Source organism: Corella eumyota, chromosome 6 (assembly GCF_963082875.1).
Source record: "Corella eumyota chromosome 6, kaCorEumy4.1, whole genome shotgun sequence".
Taxonomy (NCBI): domain Eukaryota; kingdom Metazoa; phylum Chordata; class Ascidiacea; order Phlebobranchia; family Corellidae; genus Corella; species Corella eumyota.
This window is the reverse complement of record NC_137495.1, coordinates 3442081-3460181: the sequence shown is the minus strand read 5'-3', so window position 1 is coordinate 3460181 and position 18101 is coordinate 3442081. Positions and strand designations below refer to the sequence as shown.

Genomic DNA, 18101 nt, shown 5'->3' with positions numbered 1-18101 from the left:
TAGCGCGTATAGCGGACATATCGGTTTTGACATATCGACATTTAGTTACAGCGTTTGTGCATGTTAGGAATATCTCTTAAATAAATCTTTGCGAAATATTATTTGTGGTAATTTAGGGTACAAAGACCAGTTGGGTTACTTTAAATGGTTAATATTAGTGGGACAAGTGTAATTTAACATTTTAAATTCTTAAGGAATTAAGATAAAAGAAGTTTAATAAATACTTTAAAAGTTTGATTTTTTTTTATGAAGGCTAGTTTTGTGTATATACATATTTTAAAAATGTTTCTGTATATTGTTCAATTATTTATCACATTTGTTGTTGTGCCAATATTATGTTTCATATACTACATAAGCTACCACAAGCCTTACAATTTTCCACCTGGTCCTATAGGTAAACCATTTACTGGAGGCCTTTCTTATATTTCACAATCTATGTCAAAAAGTGAGCTCTGGTATTTATTTCTACAGTTAAATATTTATTTAATATTTATATATATATTTACTTACATAATAATTTTTTTTGTAGACATTCCAAAACTTGCTAAAACTTATGGAAATATATTTGGAATAAGAGCTGTGGGTAGAAATCTTGTTTGCTTAGCTGGCTATGATCTTATCAAAGAGGTAAAAGTCTTTTAAATTTACTAACTTTTTAAATTTTTTTTGTGTACATCTTTATCCTCAATGTGGAAAAGTCGAATGCGTGACCTAAACATAGAGTAACATCAGTTACTCCGACCCAGTCTTGAGTTTCCTTTAGAAGTTTGGGATATTATATAGATTATATTTGCACCATAATCATGCTGCTGATTAAGTGCTTGCTCAGCTGGAGTTTATGGTTTATAGCACCTTACTCAAGGGCGCTACAGGATGAGAGCAGCAAGGATTGAACCTACCACCTCATTTGGTGTAGCAAGTGTTCTAACAAATACAGCATGCTGCTGTTTCTTTTATTGTATATATACAACATGAATAATTTTAGGCCAGTTAAATTAAAGCCTTTCAAGAGTAACTTTTTATATATTAATATTATATATATATAAAGACTAAATTTGAATGTTATTCAATAAAGGTTATTACTGACAGAGCGAAAGAGTTTCCGAATCGTGCAGATTCTCTTACATCTATGTTGTTAAGAGGGGAGCAGAGAGATGGAATTGCTGCTGCTATGTATGGCCCCAAGTGGTCAGCAAACCGAAAATTTTTCCATTATGTGTTAAAGAATTTGGGCTTAAATAAGCGTGGAATAGATGCCTGTATAGTTGAAGAAATACCTTACATGTTGGATGAAATCGAAAGAATTCGTAAAAATAATCAGGTCATAGACCCAGCTGAAGTATTTGATTATTCAACTCTTAATGTTTTGGCTTATTTCTCATTTGGACAAAGGTTTGAAAGTTGTATATATATATATATTTGTATACACAAACATATTTTTTTCATTAAAGCAGATGGTAAATTTAAAACACTATGAACCTATATATGACATATTAAATTTTATTTAAGATATGAGTATGGTGATGCTATGTTTAAAGAGCTGATGGCTTTAAATAACGAATTCTTTCAATCTTCCAATTTGGTCAGAAACCCTTTACTTCAATTTGTTTCAATTTTTCCTAAACTCTATAAAATTTGGCTCCCTCCTGCTGGCAAGCAGTTAATGGTAATAATGAGGTATGAAGCTGTTTTATTAAATATATATTTTTCAAATATATAACAAAGTAAGTATATAGCTTGCATGCAGTTGTCAAAACACTTGGCTTCTCTACATGAGATCCTGGACTCAATCCCCACTGCTTTCATGCTATAGTGCGCCTTTAATTAAGGCGCTGTAAATGGTATAAACTCATGCTAAGCCAATTCTTAATCAGCAGCTTAATTGTCTGGCAATTATAATCTATAATATCCTAAACTGCCAAGGGCCAGACAAGTGTTACTCCATGTTTAGGTCGTAAAGTTTACCTTCCTCATTTGAGGATAAATGAAAAAAATTGGGTTTAGTTGAACACATCTTTGAAGGCCTTAAACTTAACTTAAATTTTTTTCTAATTTTTTAGAAAAATTCAAGATTTTGTAAAATCTGAAATAAAAGATCACAAACAGACTATTGATGAAAGTTGTCCGAGAGATTATATTGATTATTATATTATTGAGATGAAGAAAAACAAGCAAACTGACACTAAAGGTTTGTAGTTTTATACTTTAAAAGAGGTGAAAAATTTCATAAGCTCCACAATTGAAAAGAATACAAGTAAATGTGTTGCAACTTATACATTAATGAATAACTTTTTGTTTATTTAATAAAAATAAAAAAAAAAAAAATAGGATTGTTAAACACACAGTAGTATTGTTACGAATTTTTTCTCATTTGTATTTGTAAGGAATGGAGATGACGATTATGGACTTGTTTCAAGCTGGGACTGAAACAACCTCTACAACTCTGAGATGGGCAGTTTTGTATATTGCAAACAACCAACAAATTCAAGGTTAATAAAACGCTCATAAAATGACTACCCTATAACAAAGTGAAAAAATATTTGTCATTAAAGCTTTAAGGGCAAAAAAACATAACCATACAAATTGAACTGTACAGTAAATACAATTTTCTGTGTAAATTTGGTGTGCTTTTGTTATTATATATTTTTTTAGATAAAATACATACCGAAATTGATAGAGTGTTAGGAATGAATATGCCTCACTATGAAGATCGAGTAAATATGCCTTACACTGAAGCAACTATACATGAAGTACAACGGAAAGCTACAATAACACCTATTGGTAGGTATCTTAATGTAAAAATCTTTTTCAAACTGAATTAATGATTATTAAAGTATTTTATTTTAAATTTAAATTTAAATAAAATAAATTCGGTTCACAGTTTATTTTCGCCTATATAAAAAGTGAATTTTTTATTTTTTATTAGGTTTAATTCACACTTCCCTACATGACACTAAAGTTCAAGGTTATAACGTTCCTAAGGGCACAATGTTTTTAACATCTTATCACTCAGTTCATTTTTCACCTGAACACTGGAAAAACCCGGAAAATTTTGACCCAGAAAATTTTCTAGACCCTGATGGTAAAGTTGGATCCAGAAATGCCTTTTTTCCATTTGGAGGAGGTAACTTTTTCCTATTTAAACAATTTAAGACAAGTTTTTAACAACTAATAAAAGGATTATTAATAAAACAAAATACCGGCAGTGTGGTGTAGTGGTAAGAGCACTTGCTACACCACACATGAGGTCGTGGGTTTAATCCTCACTGCTCTCATGCTGTAGCGCCCTTGAGTAAGGCGCTATAAACGGTATGAACTCCTGCTGAGCCAGCACTTAATCAGCAGTATAATTATCGGGTAATTATAATCTATAATATCCCAAACTGCCACAGGCAACTCGAGACTGGGTCGGAGTAACTGATGTTATTTTATGTTTAAGTCGCGCATTCGACTTTCCCACATCGAGGATAAAAATATATACAATAAAAATAAAAATATACAACTTAAGGGCCTTGCCAAGGTAATGTCAATTATGGCGAAAGTTAATTTTTTGCGTTGTGGACAATGTAACCACACTGGTTCATGTTCCTGCAGTATATGGGTAGATGTTGTACGGTCGTAGTATTTCTTCATTTTATGACCTGAAAAATGTAGCTTCTCTCGAGCGAGTTTATGGGCAATGTCGATCTCCTGTTGAACTTTCTTCACATATTCACATGTGAAATATTTCGTTTTTTGCGCACGGCCATATAAAAAATCAGATGACCAATTTAATTCTCTTCCGAGCATCAGTTTAGCGGGGGTAAGTTCGGTACGACATTGAAGTATACGGTAAATGTTCGTCCCAATCGCGGTGATTTTTGTTAACGGAAATTGCTAGTTGCGCTTCCAAAGTAAGGTTAAATTTTTCGACCATGCCATCTGCTTGGGGCCAACATGGCGTTTTTTTTAAGTTTTGTTGATGTCAAAAGCTTTCAACATTTCGTGAAATAGTAAAAATGTAAAATTACTTCCTTGTTCCGTTATTGTTTCGCATGGTACTCTAAAAAGTACTGTTTTATAAGAGTTTTGGATATCGTTTGGGCTTCTTGGTTCGGAAGGGCGTATGCTTCGGGCCAGTTTATGAAATAGTCCATAACAATTAATATATATTTATTTTCTTGAAATAAGTTAGGTAACGGGCCCATAACGTCTATTGCTATTCTTTTCCATGGGTTACCGACTTGATGAACTTTTATGGGCTCTTTTTGTTTGTTTACAGGACCCTTTTTTTAGAAACATTTAAAAAGTTTTTACAAAAAAATTGCAACGTCCGTTGCACAGCTATTCCAATAAAACTTTTAACGTAATCGTTCAACCTTTTTTTTACCCCAAATAGCCCCGATGTGCCGCTTCCATGCATATTTTCCAAGATTAAATTTTTATGGCATTTCGAAACAATAAGTTGTGGAAAAGTTTCGGTCCCGTTTGAGTTTTTCCATTGTCGATACAACACGTCGTATTTTAGGTTAAGTGAATCCCATTGGTGATAATACGACTTGGCAGTTTGACTTAGGGGGGAAACTTTATCCCACTCCGGCCTTTCTTCACCCGATTCTTTCCACGTTAAAATGTGTTTAATATCTGGATCGCACAACTGAGCTTCACGCACATTTTCAGTGGTAATTTCGTTTTCGGTACTTGACGACACTCGTCAGGTTTTATTTTCCAATCGTTTACAGTAATGACATCTGTATTTTTCGCATGGCCTTTGGGACAAAGCATCCGCATTTTTATGTTGTGCTTCAGGTCTGTGTGAAATCTCAATATCACATTGTTCTAATAGCTCTAAACAGCGACCCATTTGACCTTCAAGATTTCTAAAATTAGGTAGCCATCTAAGTGATCCATGGTTACTTTTAATGTGCACAGTTCGGCCGTAGATGTAAAAATGGAAATGTCTTACTGCTGTAACTAAAAGCCAAAAGTTATTTCCTTGTTGTACAATAGTTTTCTCTGGCTTTGAAAATGCTTTGGTGTAATATTCTATAACACTTTCTTTTCCATGTTCATTAATTTGGCTTAGAACAGCTCCAATTGCAAAATCGCTGGCATCAGCAACAATAATAAACTTGACCTTCTGATTTAGCGAAACTAAGGACAGGCGGCCCCGTAAGAGAGTTTTTAAAGCTCTTGAAGGAATTTTTGCAGCTTGTGTCCCACAAAAATTTGCATTTCTTTCCAATAAGGCATATGAAGGATTAGCTAAATCAGCAAAGTTTTTTTTATGAAATTTCTGTAGTAAGATGCTAATCCTAAAAAGCTTTATAACTTTTTGACGTTTGTTAATGGCTGTGGCCAGCTTTTTACAGCTTTATTTGTTCTGGTGAAGTCGATATACCACTTGGAGATATAACATGTCCTAAATATTTGAGCTGTCTACAAACTAGATCACACTTTTTTAAGTTAAGTGTAAGGATAACGTTAGCTAACCGTTGAAAGATTAGTTCCAGATTTCCGTACAACTTTTTAAACGTTGTTGAGTAAACTAGAATATCGTCTAGTTAAACTAGACAAACTGAGCTTTGTATTCCTTCAAGTACTTGATCCATTAACCGTTCGAATGTACTTGGACTGCCACAGAGCCCAAAAGGCATCACATTAAATTCATAAACCCGTTTCCTGTTGAAAATGCAGTTTTTTTCTTATATTTGGGTTTACTAACACTTGCCAATATCCGCATTTTAAATCTAACGTTGTAAACCATGATGCTCTAACGGAGTCAAATATATCGTCTATTCTAGGCAGCGGATACAAGTCTTTTTTTGTTACGTTGTAAAGCTTTCGATAGTCCACGCAAAATCGCCTCGATCCATCTTTTTTATTTACTAAAACAACGGGTACCACGGGCTATACGACGGCGATATTACCCCCCGCAAAATCGCGTCGACCCATCTTTTTTATTTACTAAAACAACGAGCACCACGGGCTATACGACTGCGATATTTCGCCCTCCTTTAGCACATTTTTTGTTTTGTCTTGATTTCGGCAGGTGTCTAGGTCTTTGTTTAATTGCCTGTGCCGCTCCTGTATCGATGAAATGATGGGACAACTTGGTATACTGTTGCTTATGAGAGTTTCTTGTTTTGACATATTTATTGAATAATTAAATAATTTCGTCAGATTGTTCGGTGTTCACGTAACTCATTGATCTTAGTTACATATCGTGAGTTTCTTTGTTATTAGGAAATACACTTTTGTGGTCGACGTTAACGGTTTGCTTGGGCGTAGCTTTTGCTGTTAATAATAATGTTATTGTTTCTTTATCATTTTGTAGCTCAGCCGACATCAAGTTAATGTTAAAACAATATTTTCGCAAAAAGTCTAGTCCAATAATGCCATCTTCTTTTACATCAGCAACTAATGCAACGTGTTTGTAACATACAGAGTTAATTCTCCAATTTAAGTCGCAACATCCGCGCACGTGCATTTTTCCGCTTCCAATTCCATTTAAAACCACATTGGATGGTATAAGCATAATATTAAGTTTTTCAACAAATCGATAATTTATAACTGTGGCATCTGTGCCTGTGTCGACCAGCATAATATACATTTGCAATTTTTTATGTACACATTGCAATACAGTCCGTTTTGTCGTTTGGTTGTAGCAGCACTTACTTTACTGTTTGGGTATCTTCTTTAATGGTCGAACCACTACCCAAAAGTTCGACTATTTGTCGTTTTCCAATCTATTATAACCCGCTCGTTCTTGGCGGTAATTTCTGGGTGATCGTAATATGTTTGTCTTTGTTTTCCTATAGTTTTAGTCAATTGTTGAATTGATTGACGAATTGACTTTATTTCTTCGCCCAAGTCGGTGCCCTTGTCATTAACAGCAATTGTTCGCATAGGTCTATTTTGAGCCTGACGTGTGTTACCTTCTAGTTCTAACTTTAACGCCATCTTTAAAGCTTTATCCATCGACTGAGGTTTGTAAATTTTCAATGAAGAATAAAGATCCCAGTCGTATTTTAAAGCGTTTATGAAGCAGTTAGCTTTTAATAAATCCCGTTGTTTGCTGTCTTTGTTGTCATATACTGAGCACTGTTTTGTGATTGTATTAATTTTTTCTGCCAAATCCATAATTTCTCAATTTTTTCCCTTACTTTTGTATGTAGCATTAATACTGGATCAATGTATTTCTTTCCAAATTTTTGTTCTAGCTTGGCCCGCACGGCTTTAAAGTTCTTTCGTTCCACTCAGACCAACCATTAAATTCTGCGGCTAGTTTAAATCGTGCCATAAAATCTTCCCATGGTGACAAACCATCATAAGCATCGAGTACAAGCGTTTCGTGTTTTGGCATAATATCTTGGTTGCTACACATTGGTTTTGTTTTCTGCAACAAACACGTTTTTGTCATTTCTTCCGCTACGAAATTTTCTCTTTTTGTGTCTTTTAAGACGTCTTTTGCTTCAGAGTTTACTTGAATCGTTGCTGCATTTAAAAGTGTTTAAATGTCTGTTTGCTCGTTGTTTTTGTCATTAGGGGTTGGTGGCGTCATTACCGCTTTTTGAAGAAAAGCTATGGTTTTGATTTGATCTTTAGTAAACGTTTTAACTTCTGTCTTAGTTTCCTTGTAGCACTTTACCAGATCTGTTGAAACTTCGTCAACTCAATTGTACATTTTTGTATAAAAATTGCCCATTTGTTTTTTTAATTGTCGGTTTATTTTAATTATCAAACTTTTTTTTATTTCGTCAACCTTTTCCTGTATTAAAACTTTTATCTCTCCATTGTTGGGTTTTTTATATTTATTGAACACACTTTTTACAGTTTATACAATTTAATTATACAACTTAATATCTTATTCAAATAGAATCACACATTAATATATACATAAAACGAATAGTTACAATAATATAATTAATCTGAGAATAACCAATGTTATATCTAAAGCTAGTACTTGTTAAACTGGCTTAAAAATCCCGGCAAAACTAAAGGTGTTGGTGACGTAGACAAAAAGGCGTTAGACCGGAAAGATAAGGGTGATCTAACAAAACACTGTACATAAACAAGGAGGCTTACATTTACATTAGGTCTATTAAATCCAAACTGTGATTTTTTAGGACTTCGAATTTGTATTGGACAAAGTATAGCCAAACAAGAGTTGTTCTTATTTATTACGGCACTCTTGCAAAAATACAAGATTCTGCTGCCACCAGGTGTTGATAAACTTAACGAAACAGGTGTCGAAGGATTGACCATCGGACCCATTTCGTACAAAGTGCAATTGGTACCAAGATTTTAGATTATGCAATAATTACCCTTTTTTTTATTTCAAGTGATTCCTTTATTATTCATATAAATATCGCCATATTGCTTTTTAATTACACATATTTGTTTTATCATGCTTTACAATGATTGTGCCAATTTTATAAATAAATTAATTTTATCCTTATATACTTTGTTTTATGGGAGGATAAACGAGATATGTTTTTTTAGAAGTAGTGATCCTAAATCAGTCACTACACCAGTAGCGCACAATGTTTTTGTTGTTTATTTACATCAAAAAGGAAAGTGACGTTTAGGATTTTTTTCTTTTTTAGAAAAGTGTCAAAAATTTGGAATTAATAGGTTATAGTAATAATTTAAGAGATTAAGTAGCTTTAAGTTAGGCTTACAAAAGATACTGAAATTAAAAAAAAGACAGTCTAACGCGAAGTCCAAATATGACGTATTTTTTATAGTTTTTTAAGGCTTATATATAAACCTTATACTTTGTTAAATATGACACAAACTGAATTAAATGATGGCAAAATTACAATCACTTATGGTCGTTGTCCAACATGTGAAAGGATTGCAAAGTTTTTGGCATGTTCAGAATGTAGAAAATCGGATGAAATTGGGTTTTTGATTCTGTGCGAAGGAAAAATTAACAAGAAGAGTAAATTGGAGGGCACATCTTATATTCGCAAGTAAAATTATGAATTTATCTTTGTTATTGCATATGTATGTATTATTTTATAAAAAATAATGTCATTTTTTTATCAGGGATATAAAAGAGTTGTTTAATAAATTGGAATTAGCAGGAAACCAAAGACAAGAATTTCTAGAAACCTCAACTGAAAAACTGAAAGAGCTAACTTCTAATATTCAACTGGTAACATATTTTTTTAATCCATTTAAAAATGCTGCAAAGTGTCTTAAGCATTTGCCTTATTTTAAAGAAACATTTATTATTAACATTATCACTTTTTTGGTGATCTCACAAAAAAATTGTTTTTTTAGGAAAGTGAAACAAGTTTTTGTTTACGAAATGTGAAGCGATTAAAGCAGTTACTCCATGCTCGAAAACTTGAAACTGAGCATATGAAAACAACTTTGGCTGAATATAAGAAATCTTTACAAGTTGACCAGCGCAAAATTAACAAAACTTTACAAAAACGCACAAAGCTTAAAGAATTTATAAAATCAAAGCAGGTAAAAAAAAGTTTCATAGAATAGCCTATACCTATTTTTATACATTTCTACATATGTTAATATTCTAATTTTTTAAATAGGCATTAATTCAATCCACATTGATTAAAACAAACTCTATTCAACTTGAGTTAAGAAAAGTTCGTCAAAATAGTATCAAGATTTTAACCCAGTATATCTTTCCGCTTAAAGAAGTTAAAAAGTTTGATGAATTTCAAAAGTAAGTTCTATTACCCCCTTTTTATAATTTGACTATGTTGAAGTACTTAATTTTTTGGTGAATATTTTATACACAGGGACCAGCCAAAAGAGCCAGTATCACATGACGATGTAAGAGCATTGGAACTTCAGGAAGCATTGGATGAAGCAAGAAGATTGTCATTTGTACATGGCAGATGGGTTGACCAACAGGTCTTAAGTTATATTGCATGTATAATATATAAATAATATTTTTCAAAAAAACATTTTTTTTTATATATACACACTTTTAAAAATTTTGATTTTAGAATGCAAGCATGGACACTTTACAAATCTCAATATCAAGTAATGCAGCAAGTACTTCATGTGACGGAGATTATTCAGCTTATATTTCATGGCTTGAAATTAACCACAAGGCTCCCAGTTCGGACCCTGCTAATGTTGGATCTTCAGTAACGGAAGAAGGATCGGAGTTAAGTTTTTCGACAGTCAATTCAGTTTTGGGAATAAGTTCTGCTTTGTCGCACGCTGCCCAACTTTTAAATGTTGTGCGAAAAATTTTGAATATTCATCTACCACATAGCATCCACTACAGGTAAATTTGTTAATTTTATAACTTGTTTTAATTTCAATAAAAAATCTTTATTTAAGAATAACCTTATTTAAAATTTTGTTGTTAATTTTTTTACAGCACGTTTAGTAATCCATCCATTTCACCGATTGTTTTCACAAATTCTGTAAAACTACTTAACAGTAACCTGCTATCAATCTGCCTTTTACAAGGTGTCGATGGATTTACTCTACACCCATTACACACCCTTCGCAATTTAAAAATTTTAATTGAAAAACTTGCTCAAGGTGGTGTAAGGTTAGTTGGCAATATTTTTTTTTATTTTATTAAAATTGGTTACTGTGTTTATTTTTTCTTATAGTGATGAATTGAATATCCCATCGATTAATTTACTTCTTTCGATGGAGGAAACTCTTGGACTTTCTGACATCAAAGACGAGGATCTTGACCACAATGAGACTCAAACTTCCATTGAGTGGCAGCTATCGTTTGAGTCCGAGTGGGAAGCAGTCACCACACCTCAGTCAGGGTAAAAAAATTATGATTTTTTTATATATATATATTGAGATTTTATTTATTTTTTCCTTTCAAAATAAATTAATAAATTTTATATTTGTTATAGTTCCTCAGACCTAGCAACTTATACTTCCACAAACATGAACTCTGTAAACCAACAGTCTGGTTTGGTATCTAGCGCCTTATCATGGGCAATAAAGGGCTGGTGGGGGCCTACTAACGAATAAAAAACTGAGCTATTTTAATACACAAGAAACTAGTTTTATTTTAAAGGTTTTAGGCTACATTTTTTTTTAAATTGTCCTTATTTTTTATGTATAGCTTTGTGTACACATTTTATTTTAATTTTTACTGTACTACTTTTTGTAAGTTTTTAGGTGCTTAAATTTACAATCGAAGATTATATTTATTGTAACAAAATGTTTACAGCATATTTGCATTAAAATAATGAATATCAGCTTATCAATAATGCAAAAAAATGGTTCTGTACACAATATTTAAGTAACTCAGTAAACAAAAATTGAATACACAGTAAATTTCCCGGCTTTGATAGTTTTCCATTGTATATAAAGAAAGCTTAGATATTTAATAAAAATTAAATAAAAAGGGATATTACATTTAATTGCATCAATGTATCTTCTAAAATGTAAAGACAACTTAAACCTCAAAACATTTAATGAAATTTGCTTTAGTTAAATTCTATGCAGTACAGGTGTTGCTGGAGGAATAACTAGGTATGCCAGTCATTTAACAGCAATATGTACAGAGTTTTTATCAGTAAACGGCAAATAAAAGTATCAGTTTGTGATTTATTGTTATTCATCTTTAGTTACTGCATTTTTAGCGTCGCAGGCAACAATTTTAACTTTTCCAACTTTCACTTTATCCAGACAGTCATTAAAAACAGCGTTCTTTAAAACAAAAGTCCACACGTTGTCACAAAAACGGTAAGTGTTCAAATCCCCACTAAAAACAACCCGATTTCGAACTCGGGACGATAGTCCATGATTTATTGCTTTGTCAAATTCTAAAAGAACACGCAGAGCAAGTTGGGGTGTTATTTGCTGACTTTGAATTAATTCGTCCAACGATTCTTGTAGGCTGTTGCCCAGAGTTGTGTTTCGGTACAACTGGTAGCTCATTTGGACGTTTAAAATATAAAATTAAGAGAAATAACCAAAGCGCACCTCAAAAATATTTTATTTATGCTGTGTTTATTGAACAACAGAAGTTGTAATGTTTTATGTTAAGTTCTTAAAATGCATAAAAACATTTTTTAATAATATGTTAGAACGAAACTGTAAATTTTTTTTAATTTTTAAAAGTATTTAGTTTTGCTATTTCAGTGGAACTAAATTTATACATATTTAAAAAAATTGTATAAAAAATATTTTAGCCGTTTATTGTTTGGAAACTCTGGACCAAGTTTGTTATTGTTTTTGGCACGCATTTTAAAATTAGTTTTACAAGATTAGAGAAAAACAACTACAGTAAGTCTGTAGAATGGATCAAATTTTAGTTCCATTAAGTCTACCAAGAAAAACATAGAAAAATGTTAAAACAACTCGACAATTAGACAAGACATGCCAGCAAGTAAGTAAAATATTTTAGTAGGACCATACACTACTGTTTTTCCCAGATTTGCCAATGATCTGTTTTGGTTATTTTTTTTTATAATTATGGTTCGAAATCTTAGATTTCGAACTGTCGAAACATATTGGTATTGTCAGTATTATTTTTATTCTTACTTATCAGAATTTTAAAATAGAATAACTCTTGATCTTGTGTATTTAAAGTTCTAAAATTTTAGTATTTTATTTATAATAATATTGTCTCATTGTCAGATTGTGTTCCAATCCTCCTATTTTTAAAATTTAATTATTGCTAATTGCTTGTTTATTTATTAAAATTTAAAGATTGTTATTAGGTTTTTAAATTTTGGTCAGTTTTATATTATATATGAAATTATTAACTCAAAAATAGCATAAAAATTCAATTTTTGTTTGTTTATTATATTTAAATTCTTGTTTGTTCATTAAAAATTAAAGTTTGTTATTAAGCATTAAATTTAGTATATATTTAAAGTATTTTATAATAAAATTAATTAAAAAATATATTTAAAAAATAATTTTTTGTTTGTTTATTATAGGATGCTTGTTTATTTTAAAAAAATCAATTTTAAAAATTCAAAATTTAGTTTAATATATATCCTGATATTGACATCTTAAAACTGGGTTAAAAAATTAATTTTTGTTTGTTTAATATATATATTTAAATGCTTCTTTTTTGATTAAAAAATTAAAGACCAATTTTAATATCAGAATGTTGGTCTAATGAATATGAATACCAATAAGAGGAAATCAGTTAAAAACTTTTTTTTGTTTATTGCAATTAAATATCTAATTGTTTACTAAAATTTAAAGATTGATATTTTAAAACTTTTGAATCAATTTTGTTTTAAAATTTTTGAAAAAAAAAGGTATATATATGGATGTGATAAAAAAAAGGTATATATATGGATGTGATATTTGATTAATTAGTTTTGCTAATATTTTTTATTAAGTAATGTTTATGCATATCTTTATTCACAATAAAGATTAATTTTCAAAATAATCAAATTAATTCGAACCATTTTTTATTTATCAAATAAATCTAGTTAAATATAAGATCTGCTACCTTATGGCAACAAAACAAAAACTACTTTTAGGTGTTAGCATTTTGTAGCTTCGGCTTATAATTTAATGTTGTTTATATATTTTTGCAGTGAATACAATTCAATTAGTTAAGCCTGTGAACAAGTTATTACTGGAAGGTCAGGAAACTTTTACTCCAATTTTGTTGCTGGTTGGATTAGATGTACTTTTCATTTGATTGGTTTTTATATATGAACAACTGCTATTAGAAGAAATGTTGTGGAAACAGGTAACTAAATGCCTAACAAAACAATTAAACTGTATTGTAACGTGCGTGGTTGAGGTGAGCACTAAACTGTTAATCGTTACCCTTTAATTAACAAAGTTAACTTTTGCGTAGTAACTTAACTTTTAAGTTAACTTTATAAATTGTTATCGGACCTGTTAACTTTTGTTAAATTGTGCTTCCGTTAAATTAAGTCCATTAATTCATTATTTTTACAAGAAAATCGTGGTATTATAGGTTTATATTTGTTTAATTTTGCCTTTTATCAGGTTTAAACGTTGCAATTTTTAAACGATGTATGTAACTACTATCCGGCTGTTGTTATTTGGGCTATTATGCTATTTTTAAAAACATCCTTTAAACTTAAGTTCGTTCAGATAAAATATCAACTAAGATAAAAACTAATTTTTTTTAAAAAAGGTCGTTTCTTTGTTTGTTTTAATAAAATTTTAACATTAACAGGTATCGATAACTTCCGTTACGTTCGATTTAATTTAACTAAACAACGTTAACGAAGTTAATGTATTGTGTAACAGATTTAAGTGTGTTTATGTACAGTGTTTTGTTGTATCACCCTAATCTTTCCGGTTTAACGCCCTTTTGTCTACGTCACTAACACCTTTAGTTTTGTTGCCATTTCTAAGTCAGTTAAACAAGTTCTAGCTTTAGATTTTTGTTGATTATTTTCAGTTGAATTGTATTATTGTAACTATTTTGAGTTGGTCCTGATTATTTCGAACTATCCTTTCAAATACTTCTTGAAATAGAAGTTTTAATAAAGAACGAGCAACCGGACATTTTAAATGAAGCAACGATTCAAGTAAAATCTGCAGCAGAAGACGTCTGAAAAACACAAAAAAAAAGTTTCGTAGTGGGAGAAATGACAAAAACGTGTCTGTTGCAGGAAACAAAACCAACCATAGAAAGACTAAAGGCATTCGATTAGCTTTGCACTTAGAAATTCTGCCTCAAGCGTTGTCACTAGCTTACTTCCAGAGGAACGAAAAAACTTTAAAATCGTGCGGACCAACAAGCTAGAGGAAAAAAAAGCTTAGGTAAAAAATAATGAATGTGAAACATTTTAGTAGGAACAAACCATCGTTTATCCCACACTTACCAATCATTGATTTGTTAACTTTTATTTTTAAATATGAAATCTACTACCTGAGTGCAATACAATTTAATTTAGATGTTTGTATTTTTTAATTCTGACATATAATTAAATTTTGTTTATATTTTTTGCAGTGAATACAATTTCATATCTGGCAACTCATGGAACTTATGCCACTATGTTTTTGCTGCTTGGGTTGATCACATTTTCCAATTGATTGGTTGTTTTAAATAAATAACTGCTGGTTGAAAAAAAGTTGTAGAAACAGGTGACTAAAATCTGGTAGCTAAAAATAAAACTATTTATGTCAACATGATAAAACTTTTTTGTTTAGCTCATAATTGCACTATTGTTCAGCTTATTCAAAAATGTTTTTTTTCGAATTACTGAGAAATATTAACTTTTAAAAAGTTTTAACATTGCAGGATTTACCCTTTCTCTAAAGCAACCACAACCAACATATGAAAACACCAGCAATAGGATATTTAGACCAGTGCAGTTCTATTGGTTTAGTTTAAATTCGATTTAAAATTTTTAATTTTTTTTTTAAGTATTTCGAGTTACACACTTACATTAAAGTTTTTGCAGCGTAATTTCAAGTTCTCTCGTGGCTATGTTGAGGTAGTTGTAGACTTGTAGTTGTCAGGTTCGAATCTAGGCAGAAGTAAGATTAGTTAGTTAGTCAGTTAAATTAGAAATACAAGAGATATAAAAAATTAAATCAGAAATAAAAAAAAAAACTTTTTTTTTTCGCACAAATTGGTGAATTACTTAAAAACTACATAAGATAAAGCGATGTGACTACTTTTATTCGATTTAGCGCCCCCTATTTTACATTCTGACAAAGTTTGGGCCAATTTGGGGTAAATAAATTTTGGAAATTTGGGCCGAAAATTTTTGACATGTACTAACTGACTACCAAAAAAATTAAAAATTTTAATTAAGTTTAAACCAAACCGATAGAACCGCACTGGTCTAAATATCCTATTTTGAAAAAAATATTTAATATTAATAAAGTAATGAGATATTTACAAAATTTTCGCAAAATTTCAAATCTCTAAATTAAACATTTTATTTTATGCGCATTGCCTTTTTGAAAATTTAGTAAATATGTTATAACTTTATCAATATTAAATATTTTTTTAAAATATGATATTTAGACCAGTGCGGTTCTATTGGTTTGGTTTAAATTCGATTTAAATTTTTCAATTTTTTTGAAATTTTTATTGGCCCACTTTATATAGTACCAATTTATGGGGGGGGGGGGCAATAATTTTTTGCCCTAACTTTTTTATTTTTGGATTTTTTCGCAAATTTCTTTATCTCTCATGTTAGTTAGGGCAATGCGCATCAAATAACATGTTTAATTTAGGGATTTAAAATTTTGCGAAAATTTAGTAAATATGTCATAACTTTATTAATATTAAATATTTTTTCATAATTTTTTTGAAATAGGATATTTAGACCAGTGCGGTTTTATTGGTTTGGTTTAAATTCGATTTAAATTTTTCAATTTTTTTGAAATTTTTGTTGGCCCACTTTATATAGTACCAATTTATGGGGGGGGGGGGGGGGGGGCAATAATTTTTTGCCCTAACTTTTTTATTTTTGGATTTTTTCGCAAATTTCTTTATCTCTCATGTTAGTTAGGGCAATGCGCATCAAATAAGATGTTTAATTTAGGGATTTAAAATTTTGCGAAAATTTAGTAAATATGTCATAACTTTATTAATATTAAATATTTTTTCATAATTTTTTTGAAATAGGATATTTAGACCAGTGCGGTTCTATTGGTTTGGTTTAAATTCGATTTAAATTTTTCAATTTTTTTGAAATTTTTATTGGCCCACTTTATATATAGTACCAATTTATGGGGGGGGGGGGGGCAATAATTTTTTGCCCTAACTTTTTTATTTTGGGATTTTTTTGCAAATTTCTTTATTTCTCATGTTAGTTAGGGCAATGCGCATCAAATAACATGTTTAATTTAGGGATTTAAAATTTTGCGAAAATTTAGTAAATATGTCATAACTTTATTAATATTAAATATTTTTTCATAATTTTTTTGAAATAGGATATTTAGACCAGTGCGGTTCTATTGGTTTGGTTTAAATTCGATTTAAATTTTTCAATTTTTTTGAAATTTTTATTGGCCCACTTTATATAGTACCAATTTATGGGGGGGTGGGGGCAATAATTTTTTGCCCTAACTTTTTTATTTTTGGATGTTTTTGCAAATTTCTTTATCTCTTATGTTAGTTAGGGCAATGCACATCAAATAAGATGTTTAATTTCGGGATTTGAAATTTTGCGAAAATTTAGTAAATATGTCATAACTTTATTAATATTAAATATTTTTTCATAATTTTTTTGAAATAGGATATTTAGACCAGTGCGGTTCTATTGGTTTGGTTTAAATTCGATTTAAATTTTTCAATTTTTTTGAAATTTTTATTGGCCCACTTTATATAGTACCAATTTATGGGGGGGGGGGGGGGGCAATAATTTTTTGCCCTAACTTTTTTATTTTTGGATTTTTTCGCAAATTTCTTTATCTCTCATGTTAGTTACATTCTGACAAAGTTTGGGCCAATTTGGGGTGAATAAATTTTGGAAATTTGGGCCGAAAATTTTCGACGTGTACTAACTGATTACCAAAAAAATTAAAAATTTTAAATTGAGTTTGAACCAAACCAATAGAACCGCACTGGTCCAAATATTCTATTTCGACAAAATTATAAAAAAATATTTAATATTAATAAAGTTATGAGATATTTACTGAATTTTCACAAAATTTCAAATCTCTAAATTAAACATTTTATTTTATGCACATTGCCTTTTTGAAAATTTAGTAAATATGTCATAACTTTATCAATATTAAATATTTTTTCATAATTTTTTTGAAATAGGATATTTAGACCAGTGCGGTTTTATTGGTTTGATTTAAATTCGATTTAAATTTTTCAATTTTTTTGAAATTTTTATTGGCCCACTTTATATAGTACCAATATATGGGGGGGGGGGCAATAAATTTTTGCCCCAACTTTTTTATTTTTGGATTTTTTTGCAAATTTATTTATCTCTTATGTTAGTTAGGGCAATGCGCATCAAATAAGATGTTGAATTTCGGGATTTGAAATTTTGCAAAAATTTAGTAAATATGTCATAACTTTATTAATATTAAATATTTTTTTCGAAATAGGATATTTATACCGCGGTTCTATTCGTTTGGTTTAAATTCGATTTAAATTTTTAATTTTTTTTTTAAGTATTTCGAGTTGCGCACTTACATTGAAGTTTTCGCAGCATATTTTCAAGTTCTCTCGT

At 30.3% G+C, this 18101-nt stretch overlaps 3 protein-coding genes across 3 annotated transcripts; 2 read left to right on the top strand and 1 right to left on the bottom strand.

Annotated features, from left to right (window-relative positions):
- The first annotated feature begins 255 nt into the window (after positions 1–255).
- LOC145754710 (cytochrome P450 2J1-like) lies at positions 256–8429 on the top strand. Its single transcript, XM_082570813.1, has 9 exons — positions 256–445; positions 530–627; positions 1076–1392; positions 1510–1677; positions 2061–2188; positions 2385–2489; positions 2653–2781; positions 2927–3124; positions 8109–8429. Exons 1-9 carry the CDS (start codon positions 283–285, stop codon positions 8288–8290), a joined length of 1488 nt encoding a protein of 495 aa, XP_082426939.1. The 5' UTR covers positions 256–282; the 3' UTR covers positions 8291–8429.
- Positions 8430–8710: 281 nt separating this feature from the next.
- Positions 8711–11308, top strand: LOC145754723 (beclin 1-associated autophagy-related key regulator-like). The gene is made up of 9 exons (XM_082570827.1): positions 8711–8957; positions 9034–9142; positions 9271–9462; positions 9543–9679; positions 9756–9870; positions 9966–10252; positions 10349–10525; positions 10590–10757; positions 10851–11308. The coding sequence occupies exons 1-9, from the start codon at positions 8770–8772 to the stop codon at positions 10969–10971; spliced, it is 1494 nt and encodes a 497-aa protein (XP_082426953.1). The 5' UTR covers positions 8711–8769; the 3' UTR covers positions 10972–11308.
- LOC145754724 (transcription initiation factor IIA subunit 2-like) lies at positions 11137–11947 on the bottom strand. The gene has a single exon (XM_082570828.1). It carries the CDS (start codon positions 11884–11886, stop codon positions 11560–11562), a length of 327 nt encoding a protein of 108 aa, XP_082426954.1. The 5' UTR covers positions 11887–11947; the 3' UTR covers positions 11137–11559.
- Between the last annotated feature and the right edge of the window lie 6154 nt (positions 11948–18101).

Excerpts from the sequence above, each read along its gene's own strand:
- LOC145754710 (XM_082570813.1), top strand. The coding sequence starts at position 283 with ATGTTTCTGTATATTGTTCAATTATTTATCACATTTGTTGTTGTGCCA. Across the intron at positions 1,678-2,060 it reads CAGTTAATGGTAATAATGAG|AAAAATTCAAGATTTTGTAA; the intron begins GTATGAAGCTGT and ends CTAATTTTTTAG. Across the intron at positions 3,125-8,108 it reads CTTTTTTCCATTTGGAGGAG|GACTTCGAATTTGTATTGGA; the intron begins GTAACTTTTTCC and ends GTGATTTTTTAG.
- LOC145754724 (XM_082570828.1), bottom strand. The coding sequence starts at position 11,886 with ATGAGCTACCAGTTGTACCGAAACACAACTCTGGGCAACAGCCTACAA.
- LOC145754723 (XM_082570827.1), top strand. The coding sequence starts at position 8,770 with ATGACACAAACTGAATTAAATGATGGCAAAATTACAATCACTTATGGT. Across the intron at positions 10,526-10,589 it reads CTTGCTCAAGGTGGTGTAAG|TGATGAATTGAATATCCCAT; the intron begins GTTAGTTGGCAA and ends TTTTTCTTATAG. Across the intron at positions 10,758-10,850 it reads GTCACCACACCTCAGTCAGG|TTCCTCAGACCTAGCAACTT; the intron begins GTAAAAAAATTA and ends TATTTGTTATAG.